At 42.6% G+C, this 23,243-nt stretch overlaps 1 protein-coding gene and 1 long non-coding RNA gene across 14 annotated transcripts in view; one reads left to right on the forward strand and one right to left on the reverse strand.

The window, feature by feature from the left end:
• dzip1 (DAZ interacting zinc finger protein 1) overlaps positions 1-15,586 on the reverse strand; it is a 42,137-nt gene extending 26,551 nt beyond the window's left edge. For 2 of the 12 annotated variants that reach the window (XM_077718294.1, XM_077718303.1), the window contains exons 1-14: positions 15,483-15,586; positions 14,328-14,439; positions 13,594-14,187; positions 11,804-11,882; positions 11,582-11,697; positions 11,457-11,496; positions 11,251-11,360; positions 11,061-11,177; positions 10,930-10,992; positions 10,737-10,856; positions 7,457-7,505; positions 7,323-7,367; positions 6,791-6,954; positions 1,155-1,347 (exon numbers count right to left, since the gene is read on the reverse strand). In XM_077718294.1, coding sequence (XP_077574420.1) covers positions 1,155-1,347; positions 6,791-6,954; positions 7,323-7,367; positions 7,457-7,505; positions 10,737-10,856; positions 10,930-10,992; positions 11,061-11,177; positions 11,251-11,360; positions 11,457-11,496; positions 11,582-11,697; positions 11,804-11,882; positions 13,594-14,187; positions 14,328-14,439; positions 15,483-15,490 — 1,810 coding nt within the window. In that variant the 5' untranslated portion in view covers positions 15,491-15,586. Of the gene's footprint in view, positions 1-1,154; positions 1,348-6,790; positions 6,955-7,322; positions 7,368-7,456; positions 7,506-10,736; positions 10,857-10,929; positions 10,993-11,060; positions 11,178-11,250; positions 11,361-11,456; positions 11,497-11,581; positions 11,698-11,803; positions 11,883-13,593; positions 14,188-14,269; positions 14,525-14,592; positions 14,854-14,894; positions 14,988-15,327 lie in introns of those variants that run through there. The other 10 variants (XM_077718287.1, XM_077718331.1, XM_077718365.1 and 7 more) reach the window with 10 other exon arrangements.
• On the forward strand, positions 13,703-21,487 carry LOC144197792 (uncharacterized). 2 transcript variants are annotated; one of them, XR_013326597.1, is made up of 4 exons: positions 13,703-15,086; positions 15,200-15,235; positions 20,091-20,638; positions 20,959-21,487. It is a non-coding gene; the product is annotated as an uncharacterized LOC144197792 (long non-coding RNA). The 2 variants fall into 2 exon arrangements; XR_013326596.1 differs by having other exon boundaries at positions 13,703-15,235.
• Positions 21,488-23,243: the final 1,756 nt, after the last annotated feature.

Genomic DNA, 23,243 nt, shown 5'->3' on the forward strand with positions numbered 1-23,243 from the left:
CCACTTCCGAGTATCTTCTTGACCAATGCCAGATCCATCACCCACAAAATGGACGATTTGGAACTGCAACTTACTACCGACAGCTTTGTCATGAACTGCAACATTATTCTCATCAATAGCTGCACGCTACATCGGCACAATCGATCAACAGAATCCGGGAGAGCAAGGAGTACATACACAACGACTAGTGGTGCAACAGTAGGATCATTAAACACTCATTGTTCCCCCTGATTTAGAGCTCTTGTCAGTATGGTTCTATCTAGAGAGCTAAAGATTGTCATTGTAATGGCTGTTTACGTCTCACCGGATGCTAACATTAGCACGGCACTTAGCCTCCTGCTAGCGGCTGTAAAGAAACAGCAGCTTGACCACCCCGATGGAGTCTCTATTGTCGCCGGTGACTTCAACAAAGCATGCTTAAAGACTGTTCTGCCTAAGTTTATCCAGTACGTGAAGTGTCACACCAGAGGAGATAACTCTAGACCAGTGGTCTCAAACCGGTTCCACATAGGGCCGCAGTGGGTCCTGGTTTTTGTTCCAACCGATCCAGTGCCGACATTTTAACCAATCAGGTGTCTTTAAAATAAGTAGCACCTGACTCTAATTAACTGATTGCACTTGCAAAAGGTATCCTTGTTGAGTTGGAATGAAAACCTGCACCCACTGCAGCCCTTTGAGGACCGGTTTGAGACCACTGCTCTAGACCATGTTTATTCTAACATCAAAATGCTTATAGAGCCACACCCCTTCCTCACCTTGCTGGATCTGGAGGCTGACAAGGCCACAAATAAAGATAGTAAAAACATTGCCTGAGGACGCCCTGTCTCAGCTGCAAGACTGTTTTTCCCACACCATTTGGGAACTTTTTGAACACCCTTACCTCCAGGACTACACAGTACTTTCCTTCATCAAAACCTACACGGACATTGTCACAGTTAATAAACGTATACAGGTTTTTCCTAACCAAAAAACAGTGAAATACAGGGACTCATCAAATGCCGTAACACTGCCTTCAGGTCAGGGGACAAGGTACAATACAGCGCTGCCAGAGCCGACCTGAAGAGAGGCATTAAAGAGGCCTAGGCATCATATACAAGTAAAATTGAGGAGTACTTCAAAGAAAATAACACTGAGGCTAAATGACTTTGTCATACCCTGAAAAGCGTGTCTGGATTTGTTTGGGGACTGGCAGCTGTTCTTCCACTTGGCCAACTTCCGCTCCAAAGTGTTTGTTATGTCCAGCCGATGGCGCAAATAGGCAGGCAACTGCTTTCCAAGGCTCTGCTTCTTTATGTGCAAATTTGCAAGAATGGACCTCAGATCCTTGGTTTTCAGTTTGTGCTGCTCCTGGCAGAAGTGGTTGAGATAAATCAAAAGTATGAAACAAAATCTGTTTCAGAAGGTCGATTCAATTAGTAGACTGAACCAGAAAAAAATAAACTAATCATGGTTTCGGTGGGTGGCACAGCAGAAGAGTGGTTAGCATGTCCACCTCACATTTATGAGACGTACGGTTAAAACCCTGGATATTTCTTACCTCCCTGTTTGGAGTTTACATGCTCTCAAACTTTGGTTTTCTCCCACAAACAAAAAGCATTTATGATAGAATGATTGAACTCCCTTTGTATTGGAGTCTAAGTGTGTGTGAATGGTCGTTCGTCTCCTTGCAACCTGTGATTGGCAGGCATGTAATTCAGTCTCCTTCCCATTCCAGGTAGTTGGCTGGGATGATCTCCAGCAGCCTCAAATAAAAATAAAATAAATCAGTCGATAGGAAAACTACGGCAAGCAGTCCCCGATGCTACTATTTTCCAGTAGACAAAGTACTGCGCAGTGAATGCTGGGATATGTAGTACAGTGGTACCTCGACTTACGATTGTAATCCGTTCCGAGACTGTGATCATATGACAAGCATACCGTAACTCAAACGGACGTTTGCCATTGAAATGAATTGAAAACAAATTGATTGGTTCCAACCCCCTGAAAAAACACCAAAAACAGGATATTGATTGAAAAATAGGTTTTATTTCTTCTAATTCACCATATATTGACAAAGTTGTAAATAACGAGTGGTTTAATTGTAATAAAATGTGTTTAATGGGTGTAAAATTAGACGCATTGGGATAGAGACACAGAGGCGGAGGTGGGGGCTGTTTAGGGGGACTTTATCCACGGCAACAACGCACTCGTAAATTAACAAACACATTAAATTAACTTGGATAACTATATACAAACACTCAACTTTTAATGTAAGTTCACACATAACTGAATTCTAATTTTGTTAGATAGTTAGTTATACGGGTTGACCCCACCCGGCCGTTTTCCTGAGTCTTCACAACGAACGCATCAAGCATTGTTAGGAACTTGTCACCCCTTCAAAATGTTTCAAAAATGACTCACACAAATATCATCACAATACGCATAATCCAAGCTTTAGAATTAGTGCGCCACATCACTTGTAGGTCTATTGAAGGCATGCGTGTTCTCAGCATTGTACACTAGTAACGGCTTAATTTTTAAGTCACCGCTCGCATTCGCACACAACCCTAGCGTTAAGCGGTCCTTCATGGGATTGTGTCCCGGTAATGCCTTCTTCTCTGCCACGATGAATGTCCGCCTGGGCATCTTTTTCCCCAAAAAGACCTGTTTCATCGCGTTTGAAAACTTGCTGGGGGATGTAACTTTCCTCAGGAATTGATGTTCGCCGTTGTAGTATATTGCTACTATTAGTGCAAAATTATCACAGCCGTCAACCCGGGTGTATTGAAAAAAGGACTATACATCCCAGCACCGGAAATAGCGTCTGGGGCTGCTTCCGTAGCGCTAATACGGTTTGATACAGTGTTCCCTCGCTTATCGCGGTTAATGGGGACCGGGACACCCCCGCAGAAGGGTGAAACCGCGAAGTAGCCGGGCGCCATTAAAAAAAAAAAAAAAAAAAACGCTTATAGAAACGTATAACACGTGACCAAAACCACCACCAGGCTAATATGCTGTTCATTCAGGTGTTTTATTCCACATTAGAATGCAGGTGTTATGTTAGTGCATACAAAAAAAAAATCACTGCAAATGTAATAAATGTAAACTTTTATTCAGAAAACTGAGAAATTCACAAAACATCATAGCAGCAATTCAAAAACATCATACAGTCAGGATGGATCTTCCCCAGTTCTTTGGCGGCGCGTAAAAAACATTGTTATGGGGAGTAGGGAACGTTGTTTTTTATGGTCGGTGAGGATGCGCTTGTAAACAGCCATGACCTCATCGATGCGATTGCTGAACTCGACTGCCCTCACCATGTTATCGTCCATGTCTTTGGCCTTTCTTTGGAGGTCTTTGGCTGTATTAAAGAGGTCCTGCAAATTATGTAAAGTAAGGCCACCTTCGTCAGCGTCGTCGTCGGCAGCAGGCTTCTCTTCCTCCTCACTCGCCGACTTGGTCATCTCCTGCAGGTCCTCCTCCATCAGTGGGGCTGGGTGACAGTCGATGAGATTTGTAATCTCATCAGCCGTCATGTCCGAGAAGCCTTCAGTCTGCACCAACCGAGCCAGCCTGACAGCCTTATCGACGGCAGACTGATGGATCTCGGTAGGCGTGAAACCCGCATAGTCCTGGGTGGTTTTGTTTGGCCACAATTTCCTCCAACTGGAGATGAGGGTCTGCTCTTTCATGTCCTTTAGAGCATTCTGGATATTATTCAGGCACGTAGCAATGCTATAGTCTTTCCAGTATGCCTTCATACTGAAGGTCTCATCGGGCTCTTTGATGGAAGAGATGAGACCCTCCATTGTCGCCTTGGTGTAGAGGGCTTTGAAGGTCCTGATAACCCCCTGATCCATGGGCTGGATGAGGGAAGTGGTGTTGGGGGGAAGGAACTCCACCTGCACCCCCTCATGGTGCAAATTAGCTGCATGTCCTCCTGCGCAGTCCATGAGCAGAACCACTTTGAAGGGCAGTCCCTTTTCGGCCAGGTAAAGCTTCACTTGTGGTATGAAAGAGTTAAAGAACCAATCAAGTGTGAGGGCCTTGGTGATCCATGCCTTTTTATTTAACATCCAGTACACTGGCAGTAAGGCTTTGTTCTTGTTTTTCAATGCTCGAGGATTCAGTGACCTGTGGATAAGGCCGGGTTTCAGCATGAATCCTGCTGCATTGCCACACAAGAGCAGAGTCACTCGATCCTTGTGGGCTTTGAAACCCGTCTTTTGAAGTTCGTCCTTGAAAAGAAAGGTCCGGGACGGCATCCTCTTCCAGAAGTCCTGTCTCATCCATATTGAAGACTTGCTCCGGGACATAGCCATTTTCTTCAATCATTTCCGGAAACACATCCTCAACATAGCGCTTCGCTGCTGCTTTGTCTGCAGAGGCTGCATCTCCATGCAGCGACACATTTCTTAGCCCGACTCGCCGCTTAAACCTCTCAAGCCAGCCCTTGCTGGCATTGAAAACCGGCAGTGGGCTAGTCTGGCTTGAGGCACTGGGCAGAGGATCACCTTCGCCGACGTCGTCTTCTTCTTCCTCGTCCAGAACGCTGAGGTCGTCGTCACCACTCTCAAGCACCATGGCGTCGAACAAAGTTTTAGCCTTGCTTTGGATTAAGTTTCCGTCCAGGGTGATTTGCTTCGCCCTACAATCACAGATCCAAATAACCAGTGCATTTTCCATTCGCACCATGATCTTGTTCTGGGTGTTCACAACCCTTTTGGCATCTTTCGTGAAAGATGTTGTAGCAGTTCTGCGGATGTTCTTCTCCTCCTTCTTTATGTACCGCACCGCGGATTCATTCAGGCCGCAATGTCGAGCTACGCTAGCGTAGCTACTTCCTGCTTTCAACCTGTCCAATAAACTCACTTTTTCGGTGATTGTCAACATCTTCCGCTTTTTCTTCGGCTCACTAGAAGCACCAAGGAATGAAGAGCGTCTGGGAGGCATCACGAAGGACTTCACAAAACTTTTGAGCTTAACTTGGCGAGAAGCGTCCTGTACAGCACGAGACAAGCGTGGACTGAGAATGGGCATAGGGAGAAGTTTGGGTTTCCGTGGTGAATGGGCCAATGGGGAGTCGAGTACATTCAGCTGGCCAATCAGCTTGCGTTTAAGCCCGTGATGCGGAAGTGAAACGCCGTGATGCGGAAGTGACGCGGCCGTGACACGGCCGTGATCCTCCATGATGCTTTGCGCATACGTGCATTTTTTTGTGTTTTACAATTTATAAAATGATGAAATTACTAATTCAAATTGAATATTTTGTTTCCACACCCTGTAGGACGATGTAATTTAGAATTTTAATTTAATATCTGCGAAGCTCTGCAGGCAGCAATAAGTGGAACGCGATGTAGCGAGGGTTCACTGTATTCATAAATAATAAATATCAAATAAAAGATAAACAATAAATTATAATATATCGCAAAATAAACTATAATATATCCCCCCTATTCCCACTTCAAAGGAAATAACCCAAAGAAGACGTCGTAGTAAATACGACACATTACCAAGTACAATGACAATAATAAGGTGTCTGTTAACACAGATGCCTCACTAGTTGAGGAACTGAAATGTTTCTTTGCCCACTTAGAGACTGACAAATCGGATTCAGTCTCAACACATCCACCATCACCCTGCAGCAGTACACTGAAGATTCGGGAACATGAAGTGAGACAGGTACTGCGGACTGTGAACACCAGGAAGGCTGCTGGCTCTGGCTGAGTACCTGGGAAGGTGCTCATAGCCAGTGCCGACCAGCTGACTAGGGTTTTCACAGAGATTTTCAATTGTTCCCTGCAACAATCCATCATCTCATCCTGCCTGAAATCTGCCGCCATAATCCCTGTTCCTAAAAAGCCAACCATTGACAGGTTGAATGATTAAAGGCCCGTTGCACTTACACCTGCGATCATGAAGCGCTTCAAAAAGCTGGTCGCCCGCCACATTAGGGATACAATCCCTCCCTCAGTTGACCCTCACCAGTTTGCTTATAGAGCAAACAGATCCACTGAGGACGGTATCGCCGTTGCTCTGCACACAGCACTGAGCCACCTGGAGCACCATGGAAATTACGTGAGGATGCTTTTCATTATCTATAGCTCAGCCTTCAACACCATAAAACCGGACATTCTCTCCCACCTAGGACTACCCTCTTCCACCTGCTGCTGGATAAAGAACTTCTTAACCAACCGACCACAAAACTGTGAGCCTTGGTTCCCACCTCTCTTCCTCCATTACACTGAGCACTGGCTCCCCTCAGGGCTGTGTACTGACTCCTCTTCTGTACTTCCTGTACACATACGACTGCAGACCAATCCACTAGTCTAACTCCATCATCAAATTTGGCGATGACACCACTGTGGTCGGACTCATCTCAGGGGGGGGATGAGTCGGCCTACAGAGATGAGGTCAACAAACTGTCTTCGGGGTGCTCGGTAAACAATCTCACACTGAACACCGCGAAAACTAATGAAATAATCCTGGGAAACACCCTATTTGGCTGCAAGCCAATTGCAGGGCACACTCGGACGAACAACCATTCACAGTCACTCTCCCTATGTGCAATTTACAGTGTTCAACCTACCATGGGTGTTTTTTAGGCTGTGGGAAGACACTGGATTAGCCAGAGAAAACCCACTGATTACATGAAAAGTCCACAGGAAAGTCGGAACCCACCAGTGATTGAACCCTCGATCCCAGAACTTTGAGGTACACGTGCTGAACCCTCACCCAACATTTCTTATAAAGAATAAATGTATGCACAGATCATTATGAACATAGTCCAAATAAGGAAGGTGCAGCTTACTGTCTTCACTCCCAGGCTCTCAAGCTTTGCCATTACCATCTGCTCAAGATGTAGCTTGATTTCGGCCTCATTTGGGTTGTTTCTGGAGGAGACCTTAATTTTCTTTTCTATAACAGTTTGAGGCCCTTTCTCCTTCTCCTTTTTCTCATGGATACTTGTCAAGTCTGTAAAAGATTGAACCGCCCAAGAATTAACAATTAAGATCGATGGGTGGTTGAGGATAACAAAAAAAATGCTGCGTGATGATTAATCATGCAAACAGCATGCACAGGATTTGGCTCATTTCTGGTTCTGTTTTACCTTGGTCCTCTTTTGAGAGCCCGTGTATTGGATCCAGCTAAGTAACAAAGACAAGCTCTTCTAACAGAGCAGATTTGTGGGTCATTAAAGGTTAGGGAGAGAAAATAAGACTTAAGAAAAGAGGAACGAGAGATGGGTGGGTGTATTCCTCCAATAATTTTTCATGCAACAACCCCTGGGGCAGAGATTATGGGAATTTAAGGTAATTTCACTATTTAACTACAGAACTCACCAACTAAAACTTTCTTTGGTTTAGGCTCAGGAGCTGGTGCGCTTACTGACACAAACAGAGAACAAAATCGTATCATTGGCAGATTACTACTATATTATTTCTCCTGATAATATTGTCCAAAGCAGAGTGGTTACCTGGTATTTTGAATATTTTATTAGAGGGACTTAAAGTAGCAGTCTGGATCTGCCAAAGAAACAAAATAAAACATTAGGATATATACATTCAATAATTAAATTATAAATGATAATAATTAAAAACATAATTTAACAATTTCGTTAAACGGCTATCTTGTGACTAGAAACTGGAAATGACACAGCAGAAAATGAATGAATATGATGTGGATAAATATGAATTATTGAAAAATAAGGATAAATGGTTAGGAAGATGAATCAGAAACAGGGAACATCAGTTACAAAATAATATATCTAGCGAAAATATAGAATCGAGGTGCTTTTGGCTAATTTATTGAGTAATTTCCAGATCTCATGCCGCTCATTAAAATGCACTTTAACCACAATATAAGTATGAAATCAATGAATAATGTCGGGAAGTTTTGCCGTTGTTAACCCATTGATACATTAATTTAGCATGTATTGGATTTTTTTCATGTCATGGATTTTTCTTAAAAAGAGCAGGATTTTCCATTGAAACAGCATACTTTTTTCCAATATATTTAATACTTGCCACTACAAACCCTTTAAAAGTGAAAAAAATATACCAATTATGTATGAAATATGAATGCAAATGTATGTATGTGACTTGTATGTACTAAATTCAATTTTTGTATGGCCCTGACTGCTTGAATGACTGATTTTATTTCTTGCCGCCACGCTACTTATCGTGATCAACCCTGAAGATGTTCACCCTAAAATAGCCTCCCCGAGCATTACGGTAAATCCATCCAATGACTCCAGGGGGAGTGGCAAGGCATTTGACTTCCGTTTGCTTGCAGTGCTTTTAACTCTCCAAAACACTCAATACTCAAACAGCATATTACAGATATACAGAGGAAATGTCTGACGTGAATGACATCCAAATGTGGTGTGAGCGCTTGGAAAATGGACTGAAGCCATGGATCGACCACAATTTAACAGCTTTGCTAACAGATTGCTAACGGATGGCCAACATATCAGATCGGGATTTGGAATAAATTGTTGATGCTGATGTAACAGTGATGAGAGTCGAAGGCTTGCGAGTGATGCATGTCACGAGTTACAATAGGTTGTGGATGACTGGGCTCAAGTGTTGGCCAGCACTGTTGTTTGAGCTTTCGCCAAGTTCCCAGAATACACAACTCTGACTGACAGGTGAGCCTAGCATGTCGAACACTGAAGTCTTTATATAAGTGTACCTGTTACCTCTAGAAAGGATTATCAAACTTAGTTTAGCTCTTGATGTCTTTAAAAACAAACACGTTTGGGGCCAGGCTAACTTATGCTAGCATCTATGCTGGCGGATAGCTTAATATAGGTACGGCTAGCATAGCAAACGCTAGCCCAGTGTCATGCTAGCGCCTTTACTGAAGAAGCACCCAATATATTGACGAAAACAAAATATACCCACAAATGAGACTGCACCCTTTCAAACGTACAGGTGTGAAAATAAGTTATTTATTAAGCCATTAAAAAGAAACCACAACCCCAAACATGCAATTACTGGTGAGGCTCAAATCTCTCTCTCGTGCTTGCAGGCTAAAACACTCTTTTGCTCTATTGTCACTCACATTTGGGTGTGCAACCTGATCATGATAAAAGCTATGTACTGAGTCTTCTTCTATACTCCCTGTAAACATACGACTGTACACCGACCCATCACTAACTTGATTAACGATGACACTATTGTGGTCGGACTCATCTCAGAGGGATGAGTCTGACTACAGAAACGAGGTCAACAAACTGTCTTCATGGTGTTGGTGACCAATCTCACACTAAACACCACGGATACTAAAGAAATAACCCTGGACCTTCGCAAACGCAGCACAGATCTGCCCCCACTCCTCATAAATGGAGTATGCATAGACAGGGTCCAGTCCTTCAAATTCCTGGGAGTCCACATCACGGACAATCTTTCCTGGTCTACCAACACCACTGCAGTGGTTAAGAAGGCCTAGAAACGACAATGTCCTGAAGGTACTGAGGAGGAACAACTTGGACACTAGGCTTCTGGTAACCTTCTATAGAGTCACTGGGGAGAGCATCCTGGCATACTGCATTACAGTGTGGTACGCTGGAAGCATGGCAGTACTCCTCAACAGACCACTCCGGTGAACATCCAAGGTACAGACATTGTAATCGTGGAGAATTTGAAATACATGGGTGTTCACCTCGACAACAAACTAGATTGGTCCACAAACATAGAAGCCCTGTACGAAAGGGGCCAGAGCCGCCTATTGGGGAGTCTACGGTCCTATGGAGTGTGCAGGACACTGCTGAGGACTTTCTACGACACTGTGGTGGCATCTACAGTGTTTTATGCAGTGGTCTGTTGGGGATAGCGGAGCACGGAGAGAGACAGGAACAGGCTGAATAAGCTGGTCAGGAGAGCCAGCTGTTTTGGGCTGTCCTTTGGACTCTCTGGAGGAAAGGGGAGATGCTGACCAGGATGATGTCCATCATGGACAGCACCTCCCACCCCCTGCATGAGTCTGTGGAGTCCCTTCGAAGCTCTTTTAGGTATAGACTGGTGCACCCTCATTGCAGGAAGGGTCACTTCCGCAGATCCTTCCTCCCATCAGCTGTCAGGCTCTTTAACAAAAAAAATGGCTGCTAGGACCTAACGTATGCATGCATGTACATCTATGTGTATGTAATATATGTATGGGTATGTATATATGTGCTTATATATGTAAGTGTAGGTATGTGTGTATAGATAGAGATAGAGATATATATATATAAAATATATATATATATATATATATATATATATATATATATATATATATATATATATATATATATATATATATATATATATATATATATATATATATATATATATATATATATATATATATATATATATATATATATATATATATATATATTCAAGAAATGGGAAAATACATCCTTTGCAGCAATAAAATATCTTTCAGAACATGGGAAGCCGGAAGCCGTATGAAGTGTTATTAGACTCTAAATTTTTAAAACATGCTATTTCTTGCGTCTCATACATTTTGTGGAAGAAATATTGCAGTTGGAGTAGTGCATTTTTTAAACAAACATTTAATTTAACTATTCCAGGAAACGTATGAGCTTCCTGTGGATTAAGCTCTCTATCCGATTTAAAGCATCATCATCACATCACTCACCACACATGGCGAATATAGGATATCCTGAACAAGGGCTAACATCCCACTCTGGTTTCCCTGCTATCCACACTCACAGTGAACATTGATCGAAGCCAAACAGTACTAACCAGATCCCGGATGGTTTGCTCCTTCTCTTGCAACTTCCTCCGCATCACTTGCAGCTGGCTCTTGCTGTTCTCCTGGTTTTCTAACACAGTTGACTGCAATCTGTGTAACTTTTTTTGCAACTGAAAAGATAATTGTTCGCTCAGTGCTATACTTAGTAAAAGGTGAGATTTAATAAAAGAAAATATACTGTACATTGTTCTTTTCTGCCTCATGAAAAGCTGTGATTTTTCCAAGCCTGGTCTCCCATTTTTTGTCCTAACAGGGTAGTTTTTACTACAATAACCTTTCTTAGGCAATTAAAAAAATACAAAATTCTGTTATACCTGCTGTTTTTGTTGGTGCTCCAGTTTTTGAAAGGCTTGAATGTGTACCATTTCCAGTGCTTTGAAATTATCCATTTCCTTCAGCATATCTATATCCTTGAATTGCTGCTTTTCATCCTGGAAGTGCAAAGCATATAATGAAAAATAAGTAGCCAAATAGAAAGAAATGTGATGTAATGCTTTTCCTTGCCTCAGCTGTTCTTGTTTGTATGACGTGTTGATTTTGAATAAAATCCTTTAGGTTTTTAATCTCAGATTTGAGGCATTCAATCTGAGATTTCTTTTCACTTTCACGTATCTCTGAAAAGATTTAAATCAAATATTTTTGTTAGATATGGATTTAAATAGTGGTACATGTTCTTGCCTTCTAAATTGCCAAATTGGTAGCTTACTCACGTAGTTCACTTTCTTCAATGAGTCGCTGCAGCTTTTGATTCTGTGGAGAAATATAATGAATTATTAATTATTCATCTATTTATTTTCAAATAAAGCACATTCCTTATAATTTTATTCAATCTTACTTCAGCTGTCTTGGCTTCCAGTGTCTGTTGCTGTTGAATGATCTGCTGCTTCAGACTGTTCATCTCCGATTTCCAGTATTCTATCTGTGCTTTCTCCTCACCATTTGATTGCAACTCTGGTTTGAAAAAAACAAAACAAAAGATAATTCTAGTGCTACCTAAGTATTAAGTGTTCTACAATCAAAAGGTTATTCAAATTGTTTCAGTTTGATTTACGCATACCATTCTCATCAGGGTGACGCCGCTGCATGTGACCTTGGAGAAATGAAGTGGTGAGGAACTTTTTGTTACAAAATCCGCACTGAAAGACAAGAAAACTGGTGTTAATAAAACAAAACAGAACTCATTGATGTCTCATATGTGAATCAGGTAAAATGGGATAATTCGATAAGATAATTATTGATCCCCAAAGGAGATGTTGGTCATTGATGGTCACTTCTGAAAATTCATTCATTCAATTTCTGTACCGCTTATCCTTACAATGGTTCCAGGGAGGGCTGGAGCCTATCCCAGTCAACTATGGGCACCAGGCGGCGAACACCCTGAGTTGGTAGGGCACAAGGAGACAACCATTCACGGTCATATTCATTGGCCATATTCCCTCTGCTTTTTTTGCAGATGTGGTTCTGTTGGCTTCATCAAGACGTGACTTTTAACTCTTGCTAGAACGATCCGCAGCCGAGTTTGAAGCGGTCGAAATAAGAATCAGCATCTCCAAATCTGAGACCATGGTCCTCAATCGGAAAAAGATGGTATGCCTTCTCTGGGTCAGGGATCAGGTTATTATTCACGAGTGAGGGAATAATTGAGCGGGAGATCGACAGGGGGATTGCTGCTGCGTCTGCTGTGATGCAGAGTCCGCCTCGGTCCGTCGTGGTGAAGGAGCTGAGCCAAAAGGCAATGATCTCCATGGTCACAAGCTGTGGGTCGTGACCGAAAGAACAAGATACGAATACAAGCGGCTGAAATTAGTTTCCTCCGCAGGATGTCCGGACTCCCCATTAGAGATAAAGTGAGAAGCTCGGTCATTCGGGATGGGCTCAGAGTAAAGCCGCTACTACTCCGGATCAAGAGGAGCCAGATGAATTGGCTTGGGAATCTCATCAGGATGCTCCCTAGACGCCTCCCTCAGGAGGTTTTCCGGGCACGTCCCACCAGGAAGAGGCTACGGGGCCAACCTTAGACACGCTGTGTCTCCTGGCTTGGGAACCTCCCGGAAGAGCTGGATGAAGGGGCCGAGGAGAGTGAAGTCTGGGCTTCCCTGTTGAAGCTGCTGACCCCGCTACTCGACCTTGGATAAAGCGGAAGATGAGATGAGAATACATTTGTTTTTTAGTTCAGTTGCCTAAAAATTCTGAACTCTGTATATCCATAACTTCTCTATTGCAATACAAATACCATATAAAAAAATGAAACAAAAGAATAGTCATCGATTGAGTGTGATGAACCGTGGCCCGGTGGCCTCACAGCTCTGTGGTCCTGGGTTCAAATCCAGGTCGGTCCACCTGTGTACAGTTTGCATGTTATCACCGGGGCTGCGTGGTACTCTGGTTTCATCCCACATTCCAAAAACATGCGTGGTAGACTAATTGGATAGTCTAAATTGCCCCTAGGTATTATTGTGAGTGGGCATGTTAATTCGTGTCCACCACTTCAGGACAACCCCCGCCTCTGGCCTGAGTTCAGCTGGGATACGCTCCAGTAACCCCTGTGATCATAGTGAAGATAAAGCGGTTCAAAAAATGAATTAATTAATGAGTGTCACAAGCCAGATAACACTTGGTACCCCTTTGTAAGTGGATTAAAACTATTGAACTCACCATCTACTGGCCAGCAGTAACTCTAACCCCTGCTGTCTTTTTTTGGTAATCAAAAAATATATATATACAGCCTTGGAGTTTTTGCAAATTACACACAATCACAAAAATTATATCAGTTCTGTTGTCATTTCTTTTACTTCTAGAGTTATGCAGCATCCCAAACAAAAAAATAATTCATCAACTAACCAATACCTTTTGGCTGTTGGTGATATGTGGAGCGAACAGGTTTTGCTGTTTGCGGATGATTTTCCTCCTGTTCTTGAGCTCAGCCGTCATCACCATCATGCTTTCGTCTTGCTCCTTTAGCTGAGCCAGTAGCTGCTCATGCTGCATGTTGGCACTCGCCAACCTCTGTTCTGCTCCTTGCAGATTCAGCGTGAGACATTCCTGACAATGAAGGAGCCATTCCACCGTGAGCTGAGCCAATTGGAGGATCTTGATTAGCGCTCGGTCCACAGGGCTTTGACACCGCTGACATCGCTCCCCATCCAAGCTGCAGAAGGTTACTGTGCTTATGTGCTCCTGAAGGACATCCACATCAAGCTGACTGATCACCTGGTCAATATCTACAGCATGGATCCGCCGCCAGTCTACGCTTTCCCTGCGCTGCCGGAACCTAAAAGGCAGAGTGGCTTGTGGTGCGTCGGACGGAGCCATTCCTAGTAAAGACTGGACTTTCACTGAGTGCTGGCTGAGTGGGGAATTCAAGAGGGATGGGATTCCTGCGGACGAATGATTTCCATGAGTGTCACTGCCGTAAGTGTAGTAGACTCCGCCCTGAAATGGCTGCAACAAACAATAAACCATGCCTCAGACGTGTGACTAGATCCGCTAAACTGAACAATTCGCACAACATCGTGAGACCTACATTTTTGACAGAAACTTTTCATGTCACTTTTAAACTGTTAGTAGCCCAGTCCCCTTACCATATTTAAATTCGGGACTCCCGCAAGGATCGCAAATCGAGGAGCCGTCTTTCTATGTTGTTCCGCCCTCTCACAGCCACGAGGACAAACGCCGCGTTGCTGTGGAAACGGGCTTCGCCGGGGAGAAAAAAATAATCAAAACACTGCAGTTAATCACCCCAATGCTTCCTCAACACAAGCAGTAGCCGGACTGGGTTCTGAGTGAGATAAATTGTGCTTCATAAAAACGTGAAATCCACCATTTCACGTTAGCAAGTTAGCTTACCTGCAGAGCGCGTGATGGGCATTTTTTTTGAAAAGGGGTCATTCAGTTTGCACTGCTAATCCGACAAACAATGATACAATAATACAATCGGGGTTCGCATTACAACAACATGGTTAAACTTTAATCCGCCAATAATGTCACTAGGAACAATGAAAAACACGGAGAAAGCCCCATTTCTTGTTTTCTTTTGTCTGCGTACACAAACTAACCGATACCTTAAAATAGGCATTTGCTGCAACGAACGTGAAAGGTTTGTATTAATAACCCATCACTATACCATGGTAAAAGTAAAACAAACTTACAATCGGAGTGGTAGTCGTTAAATATTTATCAGACTTGGGAAAAGTTTTTACCCGAAGAATTTCGAAGTGATTCAGGAATTGACATCCGGTACCTTCAAAATAAACCAGATGGCTTGAATATAAAATGTATTATCAAATGTCAATAGATATATCATATCGTTTTGCAGAATTATGCGTTCAACATTATTCACAGTAAGTCTGTCTTGGTAAAATTATTCGACGTTTAAAATTGCAGCTGGTCTGTGTTGTTACTCGTTTATATTAGCACGGTCTCACCCACAAACCTACTTCGTTTGTTTTTGTAGGCGCAGATGTTAGGAAGTGATCATATCAGACGTTGGGTAAGTGCATTAAATTTCAGTCATGTGTATGTTGGGACTATTTTAAAAAAGCGCATACTTTCATTGATTTTTGCAATGGAAATGCAACTTACGGTCGCTTTTCAAGGGGTTTTCCGATGGATTGTGGAGTCGATATAAAAACAACGTTCTCCTGATTTCTGGTACCATCAAAGTAAAATTATATGCTTGTAAGAAATATTAACCCCACCCTCCTTCACCAAAAGTTCCCATTGCTTTTAATTCGTACTTTTTCATGACTTTAGTTTGCTGACGATTTAGATGGCAGCCAAAATGGCGTCTTTCGACATATCCTCCCAAAGAATCTGGAGATGATTAAATGTATAATGGCAGGTATCTTCACAGTCAGTATGATGACACTTAAGTCCCTTTTAGGTCTGTTAAACGTCTCATGTTGTTGGTTTAATGACGTTCTGTTACAACAAGTCGAACTGGACTACGGTCGAGACACATTAAGACAAATTAACCCTTCACTTGAAAAAAAAATTGTAAGAACGTCTTAGTCTTATTTTTTTCGGGCCTGAACACTCATTTGTACTACAACATTGCAATGTTCCAACCACAACACTCGCACTTTTTTGAACTACCATATATGATTCATTTAACAATTGCCAGGCTCTAATCCAGGGGTGGCCAACCAGTCAGAGACCAAGAGCCACATTTTTTACCGTGTTACCGCAAAGAGCCACATCACACAGATTTATTGTAAATGTCACACACCAGAATAGTAATGACATAAATTGACTCCTACAGTACTAACAGCACAGGCCAGTCATTATCAACAATGAACATTGTGTGCACTGTCTCACACAGACAAACTCTCAGTTCAACCAAGTCCACAAACAAAAATATAATAATTTACACTAGCGTTTTTCTTTTACTATGCATGTTACTTAGTGGGACTTCTGTCATAAAATCAGAGCCTATTTTTGCGCAACATTCGCTCCTTGTGAGCTGTCATTTATTATGAATGGCTTTTAACTAGCGTGCCCACCACGTGGGTGTACCCCTCGCTCTCCTATTGGCTGCTCCCGGCTGAGCACTCTCGCCTTGGTCTGCCTCGCAGGGGGTGTGGCTTTTTCAGCCGACGCTCGATCTTTGGGATACTTTTTGTGTGCGCGACGCCGTTCATTGTCGCTTCTGGTTCACGGGAGCTCTCCCACTCTGTTAAAAACGTTTACTCAAATGACCTTGCTCCTACTGGGAAACTTTGAGGTGTTTTCATCCCAAGCACATGCGCATTTGACGAAAATACCGTATTGAACTCAAGCGAAGCGCACACGCAAATAAAACACAAATACAAACTTTGATATGGACGTAAGAGCCGCATGAAACCGGGCAAAGAGCCGCGGGTTGGCCACCCCTGCTCTAATCCATGTCTTGATAGCCTGAACTACATTATTTTCAGCGCCCTTTGTTGGTGAAGAAGATGACATATTTTAACCATATAATCTAAAGAAGACTATGATGTGTTTTACTCATTCATTTTATAATAGATGCTTCATTTCTATATATTGCTGTTGTATGATTGTTGAATGAAGATATACTTTTATTGGGTTTATTCTGTAGTACTATTATACATATATTTGTAGTCATTCATTTCTTTGTTAAATCATTGTTCTTATTAGTCTTAAAGTGCTCGAGGTCATAAACAATCTTCAAGTCCTCTCTCACCTGGACTTCTTATCCAAGGATTGTTTATACAGCAACTCACCCAATCTGGGGCTTCGAGATCGGTTGTTCTCTTTTGCAACGGAGCCAGGGTCACTGGCCAATCACAAAGATGTTGTTTCTGCACTTCGGTCTTTCTATATGTAATTGTTATATGATTGTTAGGTCAAATGAAGTGATTGTTTTTATCCAAATGCCTTAAAGCCGTACGCGAAATACTGTTCGAGAGGATACTTTTTGTGAAGTTGCTTAAAACAGGAGTCTTAATATAATGTGCATTTCTAAAGAACATCCTGTCTATAATCTCTGTCTTAATCTTATGCTCTTTCATGATGTCTATAATATCTTAACAACTCGCCTCAGTGTTCAACTGTTGTATTTTTCCATGATGCCTATAATCTCAACTTCTGTACTTTTCCATGACATCATGGTGAAATTCAATAAAGGCATCCTTCACCTTGAAAAGATATAGAGAGAACCACCGGGCCGAGGGCGAGACACCACCTCGCGCCTCGACCTCTCTTCCGCCGGCCGGTGCCTTTAAAATATAACACAGTCTCTGCCTCGTTTTTCCTTTGTGCACGGTTGGTAATTACGTTGATCTGTTACTTCAGACCCAACACTTTTGAAGATGTATCTTCCCCTAAGGTTCTTATCTGTGATCCAATCTATTTAATTAAATGTCAATAATTGAATAAGATGTCTGCCTGCAGTTATTGATAATTACAAAGAAGGGTAATCATTGATGAACCTATCAATTTTGCTTATTCGTTTTTATTGTAGCTGATTCATTTTGTATGTTTCTGTTGTATTATTGAGCATTTGTTTTAACTTAGTATCACACAGACTGTCAAGGTTCCCCTATAATGAGACCTTTACAAAAACAGGCCCTTCGTCAAAATTCCTTGTGCCTTTACAAAGAACGGGCCCTTTGTCCAAAATCCTTGTGAGGTTGGATTGGATTGGATAACTTTATTCATCCCGTATTCGGGAAATTACATTGTGGCAGTAGCTAGAGGTTGATTAGACAGAATAGACAGGAAAGCAAAAGCACAAGGTACAAAGCAAATCAAAGTAAATGGAATCATCAAATCATTAAAACATAAAAGCCGCAAAACACAAAACGAACAAGAGTGGACAAAGCTACCGTGGCCGCCGGCTGCCGCTTAAACAACGCCATTTTGGTTGCGGTAACTGAATCGGACTCAAAAAGACGTAAAGTTGGACAAAAACTGGAACCCCACAGAACAGCAAATCAAAAGCACAAGTACAAAGCAAAACAAAGTAAATGTTATCATCAAATCATTAAAACATAAAAGCAGCAAAAACACAAAAAACAAGAGTGGACAGAGCTACCGTGGCCGCCGGCTGCCGCTTAAACAGCGCCATTTTGGTTGCGGTAACTGAGTCGGACTCAAAAAGACCTTCTAAAGTTGGACAAAAACTGGAATCACACACAGGAAGTCTTCCACGAGATGGGGAACTGCTGCAGACTGACCAAGGTGGAGAATACGCAGAGTCGCTCTTGCAAGCTTATCCGCACAATTACTCAGTAGTCTGAAGCTGAAGAAAACAGCAGCAGGGCAGAAAACCTCGACTCCGTTCCTGGTAGGGGCCGACAGCTCTTCCATCCCATCCCACGATGGAATGGTTGGTCAGAAGCGTTGCCTTTTCTCCCAGCACTTTTGTCCAGCTCCAGACCTCCGACGGTACCGAGGTGTTGCTCCTTCTGCTGCGTATTGTAACAGCTAGTACCATGTGTGTGACAGCGTAGGCATTGCTGGCTGGTCCCCCCCCCCCCCCCCCCCCAAAAAAAAGAAGTGGCCGAAAGATGCCAGGCTAACAGAACAAGGAAAGTTGTACGTGGACAATGGACTAGGGAATCCTGAGCAAAGACAGACACTTGGACAGTTGTGAATCAGTCAACATAGTGTTGTTAATCAGCTAATGAATATTGATTTTTGTATCACTATAACCAGGCAAACTTGCGTGTGGACACTGTTCTTCTCATCCTTTGCTGTGCATAGAAACGCTCAGCGGGCTTATTATTTGGGAGGGGGACCCAGAGGTCTGTATAGATCAATTTGTTAGGAATAAAGCATCTGTGGATCAACTCACTCTGGCCTGGTCTGTCTCTTCTGATGCTGAACACGCTCCATTGTTAGACGGGATAAGACAGAGTTAAAGAATTGAAGTCAGGTGCTAAAACTATCCGTCTAACAATTGGTAATGATAAAAATTTCAGCTCCCTCTCTCCGAACTCAGTGTGTAGTGGTGATGATAATTATAAATATTCTAATTATAACCATAACAATTATTATGAGTGGTTAGCGTGAGTCCTGGGTTCAAATCCAGGTCGGTCGACCCGTGTGGAGTTTGCATGTTCTCCCTGGGCCTGTGTAGGTTTTTTCTGGGTACTCCAGTGTCCTCCCACATTCCAAAGACATACACGGTAGGCTGATTGGACACTCTTAAATTGCCCCTCGGTATGCGTGTCGGCGTGAATGGTTGTTTGTTTCCTTGTGCCCTTTGATCTGCTGGCCACAAATTCAGGGTGTCACCTCTGGCCAGAAAAAAAAAGAAACTTGCCGGTGGAAATTCTTCCAAAAATGATGTTTGTAAATGACGTGGAAAGGGGTCCTACCTTACTACTAAATTGGGTCAGCACAGCCAGCAGCAACATGTCTCGCAGAGTCTTACCGTAACGACAAGGGGAAAAAGTGTTTCGGAGAGCAACGGGAAACTCGCTGGTGGAAATTCTTCCGAAAATGACGTTTGTAAAAGACGCGAAAAGGCGTCCTACGTTACGACCAATCAGCCACGGAGTGCGTTTGGGGCACACCATGTAAAACCGACGCTTCATACATCAACTCTGCTTTCAGCTTCAACATATAAAAGTTGAGTTTAAACACTTAGAGAAGTCGAAAAAATTCAATCACTCGTCTATTAGAATACGACAGCCGTTTCTGGCCACCTAAAAAAATACGTCTACGTTGGACAGATTGGACAAACGTAGCGAGAGAATCTTAACATACTCACACACACTCCGACTTCCATAAATCACGCATAATAAGGATTATAAATAACGTGCACCCATGTATAATGCACACCCATAATTTGTAACTAAAAATTGGTATAATCTTTTTTTCCGTTTTTTTTTTTTCAGCTCACACCAAGATCTGCACCAGAACGGGTAAATGGCAAATGCTGAAAACATAACAAAACATTTATTCACAACATATGGTACGGAAACCTAGTAAAACAGACCACTACCGATATGAACACAATTCTCATAAGGAATTTACAATTTTAATTTTTAAAGTCTAATTCATCATCATAATATTTAACATTTTTCAAAGTATGATTGATCATCATCTCATTCACCAAACAATTGATTGCTTTCTTCTTGATCAAGGATAGCACTCCCTGGTCGGACTCGTTTCCTCGGAGTAACTTTTTTTTGTTTTGTTTTTACAACCCTATATCCCTATTAACTTGCCAAAGGCTTTTTGGAGAAGGCTGGGATTTGTAAAAGAAGGTAGATTGTCGCCATCTGGCATACAAAGACATGTTGTATGTCTCCCATTATACGTATCAACTGTGAAGTGGACGTTTTCATCTGCAGAGGGCAGTGTTTCACCGGGATTTGTATATAACGCGCCTTGGCTTCAGTTTTTGGTACAAAATTTTGCACGCCATACTCGAATGAATACGGTAAGTTAAATGTTGTTTTATTTGATTTTTCAGAATTCTAATTAGTGTTGTAAGCTACTTCCATTTGATACATTTTTTTCCTCTTCTTTTTAACCGAACACAACTGACTTTGAGTTCATTTTTTAACACTTTGTGTTTCATGCATGCAATTAAATTAGACTGGCAATTTATATCTGAAGTCAATTGTAAATTGTTATCTTTTTTATGTTAAAGTTGATAACAGGTAGAAATTTAATTACAATTTTATTTATGTCTAACTGTAAGAAATACTCATCTATCTCATCTCATTTTCTGAACCGCTTTATTCTCATTTGGGTAAGGGAGGGTCCTGGAGCCAATCCCACTTGTCTTTGGGCCAGAGGCGTACGACACCTCGAATCATTGGCCAGCCGATCGCAGGGCGCAAAGAGACGGACAACCATGTACACTCAAACCCATACCTAGGGTCTATTTAAAGTGTCCAATCAGCGTACCATGCATGTTTTTGGAAGGTGGGAGGAAAACGGAGTACCCGGAGGAAAGCCACGCAGGACAACATGGAAACTGTGCACAGGTAGGTAAACATGACCGGTGTTTCAGCTGTGAGGCCGACGCGCAAACGACTCGCGCCACCGAGCCACCTCTTATAATCACGTCATCACATCATGTATTTTTTATCTGTTTTCAATTAAGTAAGTTTTTAGCCAGCCCATGTGGGATATTTATAGTCCTTTGTTTGGTTTGTAGCTCTTAAATAGGTGTAAGCCTGGCGGTGGCGCTCTCATTTATTTTTTATTTCAGGCATTGATGCACTTAAAATCTTTTCTGTTGCAGACTTAAAACAAGATTTAATAAAGTTGTTCTTTGTAAGTTTGACTATATTTCTTTCCTTTTCTTTAATGTTAATAAGGATAAAATGTTGTACTTATAACAATTTTATAAAATGATTTTATTTATAGTCACGGTGGGAAGTGGGGGGGGGGGGGGGCGCGAATAGTTTTCTTCTTGCTAGGAGGGGCCTAACAGAAAATAATTGAGAAGCACTGCACTAAGCTAAGGAAACAATCACACGGAGCACCGTTTCCGAGTATCTTCTTGACCAACGCCAGATTCATCACCCACAAAATGGACAATTTGGAACTAAAGCTTGCTACCAACAGGTTTTTCGGGACCTGCAACATTATTTTCATCACAGAAACGTGGCTATACCCGCAAATCTCACACACCGTGGTATTTTTTGGCTAGCCGTACGCAACACCGTCATGACCGTTCGAAAGAATCAGGTAAAAGCAGGGGGTGGACTTTGCGTGTATATACACAACAAGGCCACAAATAAAGATAATAAAAACATGGCACGAGGACTCCCTTTATCAGCTGCAGGACTGTTTATCCCGCACCATTTGGGAACTTTTTGAACACCACAACCTCCAAGACTACACGGATACTGTACTTTCCTACATCAAAAACTCCACGGACAACGTCACTGTTAATAAACGGATACAGGTTTTTCCTGACAAAAAAAACCTGGATGACCAGTGAGACACAGGCACTCATCAAAAGCCGTAACACCGCCTTCAGGTCAGGGGACAATACAGAGCTGTCAGAGCAGAGTTGAAGAGAGGAATTAAAAAGACCAAGGCAGCATTTACAAGGAAAATTAAGGAGCACTTCAAAGGAAAAAACCCAAAGAAGATGTAGCAGGGAATACGACACATTACCAATTACAATGACAATAATGTGTCTGTTAACGCAGATGCGTTTGAGACTGACAAAGCAGACCCAGTCTCAACACATCCACCACCACCCTGCAATAATGTATCTGTTAACGCAGATGCCTTTGAGATTGACAAAGCAGACCCAGTCTCAACACATCCACCACCACCCTGCAGCAGTACACTGAAGCTTTAGGAAAATGAAGTGAGACAGGTACTGCGGACTGTGAACACCAGGAAGTCTGCTTGGCCTGACGTAGTACCTGGGAAGGTGCTCAAAGCCTGTGCTGACCAGCTGACTTGTGTTTTCACAAAGATTTTGAATTGTTACCTGCAACAATCTATCATCCCATCCTGCCTAAAATCAGCTGGAAAAGGAACTTTTTAACCAACCGACCACCTTGGTTCCCACCTCTCTTCCTCCATTACACTGCGCACTGGCTCCCCTCAAGGCTGTGTGCGGAGACCTCTTCTGTACTCCCTGTACACATACAACTATTCACCGACCCACCAGTCGAACTCCATCATCAAATTTGCCGGTGACACCACTGGTCGGACTCATCTCAGGAGGGGATGAGTCTGCCTACAGAGATGAGGTCAACAAACTGTCTCTGTGATGTTTGGTGAACAATTTCACACTGAACACCACAAAGACTAAAGAAATAATCCTGGACTTTCGCAAACGCAACACAGATCTGGCCTCACTCATAAGTAGATTATGCATAGACATTGTCCAGTCATTCCACTTCCTGGGGCTCCACATCACGGACAAGTTCTCCTGGTTTACCAACACTACGGCAGTGGTGAAGAAGGCCCAGAAACGACCATTTCTTAAGGGTACTCAAGAGGAACAACTTGGACACCAAGCTTCTGGTAACCTTATACAGAACCACTGGAGAGCATCTTGGCAAACT

Source organism: Stigmatopora nigra, chromosome 1 (genome assembly GCF_051989575.1).
Source record: "Stigmatopora nigra isolate UIUO_SnigA chromosome 1, RoL_Snig_1.1, whole genome shotgun sequence".
Classification (NCBI taxonomy): domain Eukaryota; kingdom Metazoa; phylum Chordata; class Actinopteri; order Syngnathiformes; family Syngnathidae; genus Stigmatopora; species Stigmatopora nigra.